Source organism: Musca autumnalis, unplaced genomic scaffold (genome assembly GCF_047663935.1).
Source record: "Musca autumnalis isolate F117 unplaced genomic scaffold, ASM4766393v1 scaffold_5, whole genome shotgun sequence".
In the NCBI taxonomy this organism is placed as follows: Eukaryota; Metazoa; Arthropoda; class Insecta; order Diptera; family Muscidae; genus Musca; species Musca autumnalis.
Window position 1 is genome coordinate 158,294,405 of NW_027412088.1, and position 14,439 is coordinate 158,308,843.

At 37.9% G+C, this 14,439-nt stretch overlaps 1 protein-coding gene across 3 annotated transcripts in view; it reads left to right on the forward strand.

Annotated features, from left to right (window-relative positions):
* Buffy (BCL2 family apoptosis regulator buffy) overlaps positions 1-10,290 on the forward strand; it is a 67,795-nt gene extending 57,505 nt beyond the window's left edge. The window contains exons 2-4 of one of the 3 annotated variants that reach the window (XM_073957817.1): positions 8,389-8,855; positions 8,930-9,238; positions 9,931-10,135. In XM_073957817.1, the coding sequence (XP_073813918.1) occupies positions 8,418-8,855; positions 8,930-9,238; positions 9,931-10,098 (915 nt within the window). In that variant the 5' untranslated portion in view covers positions 8,389-8,417 and the 3' untranslated portion in view covers positions 10,099-10,135. Of the gene's footprint in view, positions 1-8,388; positions 8,856-8,929; positions 9,239-9,930 lie in introns of all 3 variants that reach the window. The other 2 variants (XM_073957816.1, XM_073957819.1) reach the window with 2 other exon arrangements.
* The last annotated feature ends 4,149 nt before the right edge of the window (positions 10,291-14,439 follow it).

The following is a 14,439-nucleotide window of genomic DNA, read 5'->3' on the forward strand; positions in this document are numbered from 1 at the left end:
TTCTCTTAGAAAGGGTCTCTAGAGCACCCTTCCTTTTAGAAAGAGTGTCTAGAACCATCCTCTCTTTTAGAAAGAGTGTCTAGAACCACCCTCTCTTTTAGAAAGTGTCTCTATAAGCACCCTTTCTTTTACAAAGGGTCTCTGTAAGCACCCTTTCTTTTAGAAAGAGTCTCTAGAAGCACCCTTTCTTTTACAAAGGGTCTCTAGAAGCACCCTTTCTTTTAGAAAGGGTCTCTAGAAGCACCCTTTCTTTTACAAAGGGTCTCTATAAGCACCCTTTCTTTTAGAAAGGGTCTCTATAAGCACCCTTTCTTTTAGAAAGGGTCTCTATAAGCACCCTTTCTTTTAGAAAGGGTCTCTGTAAGCACCCTTTCTTTTAGAAAGGGTCTCTAGAAGCACCCTTTATTATAGAAAGGGTCTCTAGAAGCACCCTTCCTTTTAGAAAGGGTCTCTAGAAGCACCCTTTATTTTAGAAAGGGTCTCTAGAAGCACGCTTTGTTTTAGAAAGGGTCTCTAGAAGCACCCATTATTTTATAAAGGGTCTCTAGAAGCACCCTTTATTTTATAAAGGGTCTCTAGAAGCACCCTTTCTCTAAGAAAGGGTCTTTAGAAGCACCCTTTCTCTAAGAAAGGGTCTTTAGAAGCACCCTTCCTTTTAGAAAGGGTCTCTAGAAGCACCCTTTCTTTTAGAACGATTCTCTAGAAGCACCCTTTATTTTATAATGGGTCTCTAAAGGGTGCTTTTAGAAAGGGTCTCTAGAAGCACCCTTTCTTTTAGAAAGGGTCTCTAGAAGCACCCTTTCTTTTTGGAAAGAGACTCTAGAAGCACACTTTATTTCAGAAAGGGTCTCTAGAAGCACCCTTTATTATAGAAAGGGTCTCCAGAAGCACCCTTCCTTTTTGAAAGGGTCTCTAGAAGCACCCTTTATTTTATAAAGGGTCTCTAGAAGCACCCTTTATTTTATAAAGGGTCTCTAGAAGCACCCATTATTTTATAAAGGGTCTCTAGAAGCACCCTTTATTTTAGAATCGTACAGACAGATTTCGCTTTTGTCGCCCTTAGCAAAGATACTTGAGGCATTACTTTTCCCCAGCTTCAGATCCAGCTATCCACTTGCCGATCATCAGCATGGGTTTCGTTTAGGCCGTCATCAGACCATCTGCTTTTCCACATGTATGACATCAGCTGTTCTGTATATTAGTATACCCAAAGTGACAACATACATGTGAAAAAGCAGATGATGGCCGCCTTAGCAGCACAGCACGGCGACAGCGCTGCACGCCATCTCCTCACATATTAGTCGAGGACTCAGCCCCAGCAAGCCGTAGCATACAACAGTGATGGTTTTTGAAGACATTGAGCAGACTACCCTCCGGCCAAGTTTGAAACATTCAATAATCAATTATATGGAATTCAGGAACAAGAAGTCCAAGCCCCTTAGAGTTAAAGACACGGAGTTCCCCACGGTGCCGTAATATCTCCGCAACTGTTTAAGCTGAGATCGTAACGAATGCAGATGATTGTACGATCTTGGCATCAGTTACGTCCCCCGATGTCATTTGTGGAAGGTTTGACTTATCTTACACCTTTTTCCAAGCGAGCAATAGGCAAATATAACGCGATAGGTCGGTCTGTGGGAAGCAATGCGGCGCCAATGTAGTCCACGAATATAAGTGCAACGCGACAGAAAAATATTCAAAGCTGTCAGAATGCCGCCCTCAGAACTGCAACAGGGTCCCTCCTCAAAACTTCACTGGATCATCTACATGAGGATACAAAGATTCTTCCAGTACAGCAACACCATGACATGCTTTTGTTTCAGTACATGCTCGGATGTTACCGTGAGAGCCATCCTAATCACAACCCAAGCATTGTATCAAGGATCTTCATGATCTAGAAAGAGCGGTCCGACGTTACAAAAGAGAATTCCTAGAACAACAAACCTCTCAAGCAGGTTTAAATAACATTCATACAGATGGAGTCACAGATGCCATAAACAACGATCGTGTGAATGCGTCTCTCGGGCAGTGTCCTGCATCTATCGCAGCTGAGGAGCTTTAGCTTCAGGGTAGTTTTGGCTCATCTACTTACGCTCAGGATGGTGTAGCCGTCTAAATTTCTCTAGGATATAGCGCCACAGGCATGCACGACACACTGCACCTTTTCAACTACCCTGCCAAACTACTCAACTAACTCCAGTGGCTTTGTGGTTACAACCCATCGAAGCAGACTCATTACTAGTACTGGATATAGACCCAGAGCCAGATTAAGCGCAACAACGAACTAACAAATATATCAAATACTGTTACAACAACTGCTATCGCTGTAGTCCTGGAGGTGACTAAGACCAAAAGTGCTCCAATTCCCTACAGCAAGGATAGGCAATGTGCGCTTGCTGGGAGCAAGTGAGCATACATTTCAATGCATTTTACATTGAAATTTTCGCTCACATGCTCTCAGTAAGCGCACATTGCCTGACCTGGCCCTACAGTCATTGGATCCTCACCACCAGCTTTTAAAGTTTTTTTTCTGTTCTCCAAATTTCTCCCAGTGTTCTTCTGTGTAAATTACGCACTTAGTAATCTATTGATCGGTGTGTGGTTTCTCATATTAACTCTTGCAGCTACAACGGTAGCAACGGCAGTGGATATCTGGTCCTTCATTAAGACTCTAACGAAATCCATCGATAGACAGACGGATAAACACTTAAATCCGCAAATAGCTGCAAATCATAATAATTTTGAAATTTTAACTTCGCTTTTATGGTTTAGCGGAATTTTAATCAAAATTCACAAACGTTAAAAAATGTCATAAAAAATGTGAACAAAAATATGTTTGCTTTTCAATTGGCAAATACGAGCGAATTGTAAATGTAAGCTAAGCACCAACCATTTGATGAAGTGTAGCATTTGTTGCTAACATATTTTAGCCAAAACATGAATGTTGTCGATGTTGATTGGTGTTGCTGCGGTGGTTGTGTTGTAAGGCCAATAAAAAAAAAAACAAGATATGACAACGATAAAAACTAGTTCGATTCTAAAGGATGGATGGTGGCAAAAGAGTAGGCCCGAATCCAAAGGCTTGTCTGTTTGAATCTCATAAGATCAAAGCCATTACAATTTCGTAATGTTTCTGCCTGCCTGTCGATGTATCGGTGAGATATGGTATTTGAAAAATTAATTAATTAACTTTTAATGAACTGACAAGTGAAGTTAATTAAGGCACAAACTCATGAAAAGGTAATTCGAGATTTTGATCCACTGATAAGAATTATAATTGCAATTTAAAAAATAAAAAAGTTGAAGACAAATTTTCAAGACATGTTGAAAACACTTTGAGGGAATGGAAATAAGATATGAGATAACTTGACTAAAGCGATGTTTTAGTATTTTCAAAATTTATAGAGACAAAAAGGTATTAACTTGGATTCACACATTATCCGACTTTACAGGAACAATTATTATTAGCAAAGCAAAGGTGCGGTATTCCAGAAAGCGAAGCAACAAATAGAGAGAATTGGAGATCTTTTCTTAGTTCGGCCCATAGGACAAATGTTCTGAATTGGGCCAGCTAAGTAAGTAAGTAAGTTATTATTAGTATTAGAAAGCCTTTTCAACCTAACATCAAATTGTATATTCTCATTTATGAAACAAAGTCGTCTAGTTTTGATTTTGAAACTTTTTCTCCTTCTCACTATCCACACAACAACTGAACTCCAATTTCCATATAAAATAAACCTTTCTACTCTGTAAATGGATTTCTATGGATCCTATAAAAGTCTATTGCATTTTCTGCAATACTGCATCATTTGTTTGCTAGTTGCCAGTTTGGTTCGTTCATTGCAGCCACCATAAACAGTTGGCAGGGAATTAATTGTCAAGACATGAGAAGAAAATCAAATAGAAAAACAAAACTAAAACAGAGTCGTGATGTTGAAATACTTGGAAGTGTACAAATAGTTTGCACCTAATTATCATAAGCCATAACTATAGACTAACTACGAAGTCCAACAGATTGCAAAATTCCATTCAAATGGAAAACGTTTCTATAAATGGAATCTCCGCAGGTCTATTGGATATGGTAACGGAAAATAGAAAAACAAATGTTGAAATGAAGCAACACCAGAGATTGAACTATTCTGTGAGAAATAATACAAGTTCTCGGTAGATAGGGTTTATTCTCGTAATTGGTTGGTGTTTTTTGATATGTTTACATCAGGGTCGAATAAGTTCATTTGACGGATTCACTGAATAAAGTAGGCTAGTTTATATAAAGTTACGGCAAAAAGTTATCAAAGTACATAAGGGGATTTCTGAGTGAAATCGGACACATAAAGGAAATAAAAAACCTCATCTTGAAAAAGTGTCCGATTTCACTCAGAAATCCCCATATATTGTTCATACTTCGTTCCAATATTTCGTTCTCCTAATATTTTGTTCAAAATTATATCAAGTTCGAATATGAGCAACTACCTTGTGCACCGTCCCCACAAAAATTAATTTGGTTTCGCTAATCGATAACTTTTGAGGAGAGTAACCGTTTTGATCCAAACTTTGCGCATAGTAATACAGATCAGGTTTCCCCTCAGGGTAATTTCGGCGACATTTCCAGAGTATTTTAGCCATGTAAAGCTTCTATACAAGTGTTGTCGTAAGATACGTACGAACTCGGCGTTAAAAATTCATTGAGCCAATATGAATCGGTGTGTACTCATGATATGAGAGAAGTCCCACTTATCCCTTCGGGGATGTGTGGGAACATATGTATGCATGTAATATTTCTTTCAGACATATGTATAAACTACATCGGTCCTTTTGCAACGTCCGGATCTTAATCATATTTTGCTGATGGAGCGATAAAATCTTCGTCTCCTCATGAAGATGGTTCACTGGTGTCACATTTGGCGCCGCATTGCTTACCACAACCCTATTGCTTTGGAAGATGTCAACAAGGATTTTTGTCAACACACCAAATGCTGCCGGCCAGCGAGCTATTTTCGCAAATAGCTTTTGCTTGTGCGGATGACTAAACGTGCTATTGAACGTTTAATGCAATATCAGTGCATAGTTATTAGTCGGAATAAGGACGCCATCGACCAAAATGTTCAGGGTGAGTCTCATTTCAGTCATTCGGGTGGAAAACAGTGAGGCAGTGTATTTAGCGGCTGATATTTTCATATGGATGGAAGAAATGCATTAGATCAGCTATATAAATAATTAACCTATCAGATATGTCATCGACGATAGAAGTCGACGACAAGTACATACTTATGACTGGACTCATAAGTATGTACTATGGTGGGGAATGTAGATCTCTTACCATTGAGCTAATATGAATCGGGGTGCACACATTGATATGAGTGAAGTCTCCCTTGTCCCTACTGAGATGTTTGTGGAACGAATAAGTATTATAGAGGTTATACAGTTCCGGAGTTATCAACCCGCCTTGGGGAACTCCCTGTTTCATTCTACGGGTCTTTGACTTCTTTTTTTCTAAATTCTCGTCTATATCAGTGAACAGTTTGTCATGGTTGACGGTATCGAAGGACTTCAGTAGATCAAGAGCTACCATGGCTGTTTTGTCACACGGCCTGACCTGGTTCAGTCCTCAGCTAATATGTGTAATGATGCTATTGTGGTACTGTGCATTTTCCGGTATCCATGCTGATATTAGGCTCTACAGGGAAACAGCCTCTCATCATGGGGAGAAGTAATGCCTCCAGCATCTTCGCCTCTGCTGACATCCTTATCTGGCTGCAGTAGCGAGATCACTTTTCCAACTTTCCAGGCTTCTGGTACAATAAGGGTTGCTAAATTGAGGTCAATGGGAGACACTTGTCAAATACTCAATGCTATTCCGTGTGGTCTCAACGCTTTAAATGATTTCGCGTTTTGGATGACATCTGCAACATCGCTCATTGGTTAAAATACAACGGCCATTTCTTAGGATCAATCACTGTCACGCCATTAAAACTAACCGCCATTCTATCATCCTCATCCTTCGAGAATAATTTAACAGTTGCCCACAATTTTCTTAATCCTGTACTAATTATGCATAGGCTCAGGTGTTCTAGCCACTTTTTCTGCTTGTGCTCGGCTACTAACCTCTTAACTTCAAGAGTGAGTTCTATGACTCTTGGGTCTTCATGGTTAGTACGACGAAGCTCATCACTCTCATTTGCTAGTCCCTTGCCTCTGCTGGAAATTCTGGTCTAATTTCGGCTATTTGACCTGCTGGTCGAGCGGCTGCTACAGTGGTGATATCCCGGGAAGTTTTTTCAGGTACCCAAGGATCTGAGGGAATGGACAGCACACTAAAACGCTGACAAATTAATTTTCTGAACCCTTGCCAATAAGCCATGGTTTAGAAAAGTACGGATCCCGGCGACCATGATGTTTCTCCGACTTATAGCGTTTACAATTTCTCTGACTTTGTTGCGGAGAGAATTTGTTCTTGTCGTTATAGCAACGCAAATATGTTCGTTCGTGTAGCGCAGGGTCTTAATTGGCTAAAAGTATTTGGGTCCGTCTTGGCTGCTGGCATTCTTTTGCTGCCATGAATGGGAGGGTGAGCCTCCTCGTTGATCTAGGTTCTCGTTTGTACCTCTCTAGATCACGAAGATCTCTGCTGACGAGCTTGTCAGCAAAATTGTAACAAGTAGATTTGGCATCGACAACATCTTGTTGTGCTAATGTAACTGCGAAATCTTCATCTCCTCATGAAAATGGTTCACTGATCATGAGGAGGCTCTCTGTTGCATTCCTTAAGGCGGTTCGCTGGCCAGCTCCCTCCACAGCGTTGCGCTAACATTTGCAAGGCAAGCCCTCCTCTTGGGCTTCTTGCATGATTATCCCGCAAAACGTTGTAGCAATCGCAATATTACAAGCTACAGTTGGCAGTGACCATTTTTCCTGAATAGCAGCGACCATAAAATCTACAATTTCGCTGACGTTGTTGCGCAGACCGTTGCAATTGAACTTTAGGAACGACGCATTTCCGTGGCGCTCAACAACAACATGTGGTGTAAGGTGATTCGTTTGTTGTTGAGAAGACTGTGGTGGGGTGAATCCGAGGACGAAGTTGAAGACACAGTAGGAGATACTCGGGTGCAGCAAACAACAACATAACTCATATCACAGTAGTAGCCTCGGAAGTGCTACCATTCCCTACATCCATTATATATGTATCCCCGATGTTAACCTGTGATGTATGCGGATCTTGCAAACGAAACAGATGTCCCGGGCCCGGGGTACTTCTCTATCCCGACAAGGACAAAAAGAGCTCGAAACAGGCATTCCGGGATATATTGCCGCTCCCGTAGTGAAAAAATACACAAATACATAATTGTAGGGGTTCCTCCGAGTCAATCCGGTGTATAGAACCGGCCGCCAAGGGATTGGTATATCACCTTCTATTGCCTTGGTGCGAAACAGATCCTTATCCTATAATCGACTTGTTTCTAGGCAGTGTTCTGGAAATTGGGGTTTTATGCAATACTTTTCATCGTGTCACGTTCTAGAGATTTTATGAAGACCTCAGACCAGACCATCCTACATTACGTTGGAATGAGCAATTCTATTTTTCCTCACTTGTTAAGATTCATAAGTCGACTTTCTATTAGTCAACCTTCAAGTTTGAAAAGTCTGAAAATCAAAAACGATTCCTTTATAATTTTGCCTGATAGGGCGAAAATCATTTAATATTAATTTGACAATGCTTCGAATCTTATACTTGTACGAAGTTATTGTAATATTGTATCCGCGAATATTGGTATTAAAAGACCAAGCTTACAGAAAGTGATCCAGCTCTTTGGTTTACTTCCCAGGCTTAAAGTTTATTTCCCTGTAAAGTCAGCCTCATCCTTTATAGTTTGAGGGTAGTCCGGTATTTATTATTTAAATACTCCCCCTAAAAGTATGCTAATCTATTTGACTTGCCAAAGAAATGCGATTAGGCGGTACAACATAATTCATTTTTCTACAATTTCCAGAAACCACGGGGAGATTATGAAAGAGGATTGAAAAAAGAAGACATGTTTATCGGCGTTTTGAAAGTTTACTTCGGAAAGTAACCTAAATATGTGAAAAGAGTTCCCCCATTTCTACATTTTTGAAAATATACATGTTAAGCTTACTTGGAATCCTTGCATTTTAGGTACATAGTGTCTTCGTTAAAATTACGGAAAACGATGCGAGGAATAAATATTTTTATTAAGTAAGTTGGCCCTCAAGCAAGGGTCTTTTTGGCCCACTTTTTTGAAAAGCGTTTATAAAGTGTTACTATAATAATATTTTATCACAACAACAAACCTTCCGGAACAAATATATCGTCAGCCTCCGTATATAATATTCCTTCCTAAATATTTTTCATTTTCGTTTTCATTCCAGAATAATTCCTTCGAGCGTCCTCCATTAGAATGTCAAATTCCGGCTCCTATAACGAGAACAATCAAAATGGTTATGGCAGCAGTAGTAGCTACGGGTCGAATTTTCTTCAACCACCTGGAATGAACGATCGCTTGACAAGTATTCAATCGAGAAGAAAATTTAGTTTTCCCGCTACATTACATTCAGCAAATCTGCTAGAAGTTAATCAAATTTCCACACGAAGACGTTTAAGTAATGTTAGTGATGTGGTTACGAGAAAACTTTCCTATACGATTGGTTGGAAGGGTGCACAGATACCGGCACAGGAAATAGTTACACAAGGACGTTGCCTCTGTGGTCAGTATATAAAGAGACGCCTCCGACGTTCTGGGCTATTCAATAAAAAGTTGGGACTACAAAGGATACGCAGTATTTTAGGTACATCCACCATGTCTGTGGTGCGTGAGGTATTTCCAGCTGTTATGCTGGTAAGTGACGGGCATTTAAATTTTATTTTTTGATACTTTAAGGATATTTTTTTTCTATTTTTCTCCTTTTACAGCTTGGTGATGAATTGGAGCGTATGCATCCCCGCATTTATACTGGAGTTGCCAGGCAAATTTGTCGCAATCCTGGTGGGGAATTCCAATCAGCCGATACTGTAATACTTTTGGTTAGCGCTGTGGCACGTGAACTATTCCGTATGGATATAACATGGAGTAAAATTGTTTCACTCTTCGCCATAGCTGGAGGACTTTCGGTGGATTGTGTTCGTCAAGGACATCCTGAGTATTTGCCAAAATTAATGCAAAGCGTTTCCGATGTCATTGAAGATGAACTAGTGCCTTGGATAAATGAAAATGGAGGATGGGTAAGAAATGAAATGAAATAAGAGAAAACCGGTTCCTTCAGCTTTGTTTACATTAGAGTTTGTTCTCAGATAATAAACCTATGTATATCGATTTATTTGAAGTTTACTTTGTCCATATTTACATTAGGCAATTTTCCTTGCGGCAATTGTCAGTTTGAAGGAGAGAGAGGTGAGGCATATTGTAACCCTTTGCCTCTCAACACCCTCTCTCATCCACAAACTGACAATTGCCGCAAGGAAAATTGCCTAATGTAAATATGGACTTTCATATATTTTATGAAAAATAAATCAACATAATTGCACGTTTACATGTAATTGAATTTAATAAATACACTAGATCTATGTAAATGTAAATTCCATTGCGTATAAATATAAATAAATTTTTATAAAGAAGGTTAACCCGTCAAGAAGCTCTAATATATACATGGCGTAAAGCCGTTTACCATGATTATAATAAGATCGAATAGTACGTTTATATTTACGAAATCCCGTGGATTTCAACATCAATTCCATTGTGTATACATCAAATGAAATTCACTTGATTTCAGATAAATTTTATCTGACAATGGAATTGACATTTGAAGTCCACTGGAATTCGTGTTTTATATTCATATAAATAGATTTTCCCGTGACTTCCACTTATTTTTTTCTCATGAAACTAATTATCTTATTTTCTCAAATTTGTTCTTCAGGTTGGCATCAACAATCATGTTCATCCAGCAACCAACACCCTAAATCCCTTGGAATGGACGACAATTATTGTTGGCAGTATTTTTGGTTTAGTATTAATTTATATGTTTATTAGATTTCTTGTTACTTATTTAGTACCAAAAGTTTATGAAAGAATTACAGGTAAATAAAGTCAAACTGTTATAAAATCTGTTATACAAAAGTTTAAAAAAGCTGCATAATTTTTTGAAATAACGGACATGTTTGTTTATTCGCATTTAAAGCTCACGCACACAAACACACAAAAGCTTTATTATCGCAGCAGTCTATAGTGTTGCTAATCTATCACCATTGTTTAAAAACGCCAAAATGAAATAGAATAACAAAGAGGATAGAAAACAATTGACATGTGACAAAGGAACATGTAAGAATGACTTTAAAACTTGGTTTCGACAACACACAACACAACAGGCAACATCAAACATTTTTCAACGGTGGCAAAATACCCCTCAGTAATGTTGGCGACATTTCCTGAGTATTTATTTATTATTAGCTCCTGTACAACAAGACTGTAGTCTTATGAATTATAGCACAGGATTATTGCATAAAAAACATATCCATCTTACATTGCTATAAATTATATAAATATCGTGATATTACATGCATAAGTTCCAATAAAAACAAAATAAAAAAAATACATTTTTGAAAAGACAATGACAAAATCATATAAAATTATTTAAAAATCAAACAACAATTAATAAAAAAATAGGAAATACTATGATAAAATATTATTCATGTGAAAAAAAAGTTCAATAGCTTCTTTTTAAATGTGTATCCATTGCGGGTGCCTTGTAGATTGTGTGGGATAGTGTTCCAAAGACGTATGGTCCCGATAAGAAACTGTCGTTCAGACATGAAGCTCCGAAATCTCAATTGTTTCAACACTTTGCCTCTATCTGATCTAGCAAAACAGAGTCGGTTGTAAAGATATTTTGGCGTTTGTTTATTGATGATTCTATGTAGGAATAGTATAACCTTCAAATTCAGAAGATTGCTGAAACTGCATCCATAAAGGGTGTTGACGAATTGTGAGACATGTTGGGTTTTGTTTAGACCAAACACATAACGAACTATACTATTGAATGCTACGTTTAATTTACGTCGACTAGCAGCATCACAGTGTGCATAGAGTTCACAACCATACAACAGGCTTGGGACCAAAAACGTTTTTGCCAAGAGACATCTTATGCTAGTTGGTGTGCATGACTGTGTTAGCCACAATGTACGTAGTTTGGCATAAGTTTGTCCAACGACTGCATTTATGTGATTTGACCAACTTAAAGTAGTGTTGAAAATTACACCCAGATTTTTAGCGCAGGAAACTAAGTCGGCCTTTTCATTATTTATAAATATTTCAGAAGTTTGCGGGGAAAAATTTTTATTTTTGTGAATAATTAAACACTTAGACTTTTGTGGATTTAAGAATAGACCGTTGGCTTTAGCCCATTCACATACTCTCTCGAGGTCATAATTTAGATGTTGAACACACTGATTGATGTTGTTTACAGTGCAGCTTGTGTAGATTTGCACGTCGTCTGCATACATGTGGATTTTACAATAGGTTAGCTGAATAGGAAGATCCTTTGCATACATGGAGAACAAAAGTGGTCTTATTATGGATCCTTGCGGCACTCCTTTAAGTACTAGCAACGGTTTTGATATCTTTACTCCCGTGTATACCGACTGGGAACGATTACTAAGGTATGACGATATAAGATTTGATGCAGTTAAGGAAAAGTTGAACAAACGCCGATGTTTCAGACACAAATTGGGGTATTTCAGCCTTGAAAAACTTCTCACATTTGGTGTCTTAAGACACGACGTTCGGACTCGGCGATAAACAGTAGGTCCCATATCATTGAGCTAAATATGAATTGAGGTGCACTCATTGATATGCGAGAAGTCTCCCTTATCCCGTATGGGATGTTGTGGAACAATGTTTTTTGTTGTCGTTCTAAAATGTTCTCAGGAAAAACATAAATACATTTTGAAAATCCTCTAAAATAAAAAAAAAATGAATCAAAACGTAAATATAAAGCAATCAGAACTGCCGTATGTCATTTTTATTACACGTTTAGGATGAAAAGAAGTATTTTATGGTAGCAAATTTCGAATTTCATGGTCTACTCATGAAATTTATTATTAAATTTTGAAACCAAGTTTAAAAAATAACAAGTAAAAAAGCGTTAAGTTCGGCCGGGCCGAACTTTTCATACCCTCAACCATAAAATATTCTGAACTAAAATGGAATAATTAGTTTTCATTCTTGTCCCCAATTTTAAGTGGTTACGTTAAAATGTCAGATAATGTACATAAAATGCTTCATTCGGGAGACCCTTTTTTATGGTGCCTATATCTAACTATGTATGTTGACAATTTTTGGTGGGCTAGAAATTGGGAGGTACCGTTATATAGGGGTTATAATAAAACATGGACCTATTTTGACAGTTTTTGATGGGACCCTTTAATATCAAATAACTCCTAATTCAGTTAAAAATTGTAGCTAGAATCCTCAAAATACCGAAAATCGGTACATAATGTGGGAACTTCAAATGTCATTAACAGCTAGTTCGGAGGTATGTGGGCTATACGAAAATATGAACTTAAATGAAAAATTTTTGTTGGCTTTTAAATTTCAAATTACGGAAAGTTCGTCCAAAAATAAAGCAAAGGTGCGGAAAATCGGGAGGTTTGTTTTGGGGCTATACCAAAACATGAACCTACGTCCGGTTAAAAATTTTAAGTAAAATATTGGGGCTATGTTGAAAATTGTTTATGCAGATGTGTGGTGACCACTACAACCTTCAAATGTCAAATTACAGTTACCTAAAATGGCCAAATTACTGAAAATTGGGAGGTACCGTTATATGGGAGCTATATCCGAACATGGACCTATGTTGACAGTTTTGGATGGAGAGGTGTTGTGACCACTAAGAACATCAAATGTCAAATTACTGCTAGTTTGCTTTAATACTGTAGCTAAAATTATCAAGTTACTGAAAATCGGGAGGTACTTTTATATGGGGGCTTTATCAATACATCGACCTTTCTTGACAATTCTTGGTGGAGAGGTGTGGTGACCACTAAGAATTTCAAATGTCAAATGTTCAAATTACAGATAATTCGGTTAAAACTTGTAAACATGGACCTATGTTCATAATTTTTTCGAATATACGTTTTTTGGTCACTAAGAACCCTAAATATCAAATTGTATCTAATTCGGTCTAGAAATGTGACTTAAATGGGATGGGGGCTATTCCAAAACATGGACCTATGTCCACTAGTTATATAAGTTTATTGACATTTAAGAACCCTAAATGTCAATTTATAGCTAAATCGGTCTGAAAATGTAGCTAAAACGTCAAAATGCCGTAAATCGGGGGTACCGTTATATGGGGGCTATACCAAAACGTGGACCTATGTCCACAACTTTTGTTATATAAGTTTATTGACACTTAAGAGCCCTAAATGTCAAATTATAGCTAAATCGGTCTGAAAATCTAGCTAAAAACGTCACAATAACGTAAATCGGGGGTACCGTTATGTGGGGGCTATACCAAAACGTGGACCTATGTCAAAAATTTTTGTTATATAAGTTTATTGATACTTAAGAGCCCTAAATGTCAAATTATAGCTACATCAGTCTAAAAATGTAGCTAAAAACTTCAAATACCGTAAATCGGGGGGGTACCGATATGTAGGCTATACCAAAACGTGGACCGATATAGCCCATCATCGAACTTGACCTGCCTGCAAACAAAAGACGCATTTTCCCAAAACTTCAGCGTTCTAACTCCATTTTTGTGGATGCTAGAGTGATTACCACAGACGGACGGACGGACGGACGTGCACAGATTGACTCAGAATTTTACCCTGATCAAGAATATATATACTTTATAGGGTCGCAAATGAGTATTTCAATGCGTTACAAACGGAAAAACAAACTTAATATACCCTCCATACTATGGTGGAGGGTATAAAAATGCAGCTGATTGCGAGTTCTAACTTCTATAAATGTGCCTTGCTCTAAATATACTATATGTTCTGCCAGGCCGAACTTTTTATAACCTCCAACACGAGTTGCATGGAAACAAAATAGAACAAGTACAAACTCCAAACTTTTGTGCCCTCCGACATAAAATATTCTTAAGAAAAATGGATTATTTAGTTTCCTTTCCTGTTCACTCCTTTCCTGTTCTGCTCCAAATGTCGAAATTGTTTAATCTAAACTATGTTCAACCAGGTGATAACTTTATGTCGGGTCTATTTCAAAGTGTGGACCTATCTTGACAATTTTTGGTGGTACCTCAAATGACAAATTACGGTTAGTTCCGTCAAACAATGTTAGTAGATATATGGGGAGGATTCAAAATCCATTAAAAAACTCAAATTACAAGTCATATAGTAATTAAAAGTATCAAATTACATATCTTAAGTAAACAAATGGGGTAAAAAGGGTCGCAGACTCATTT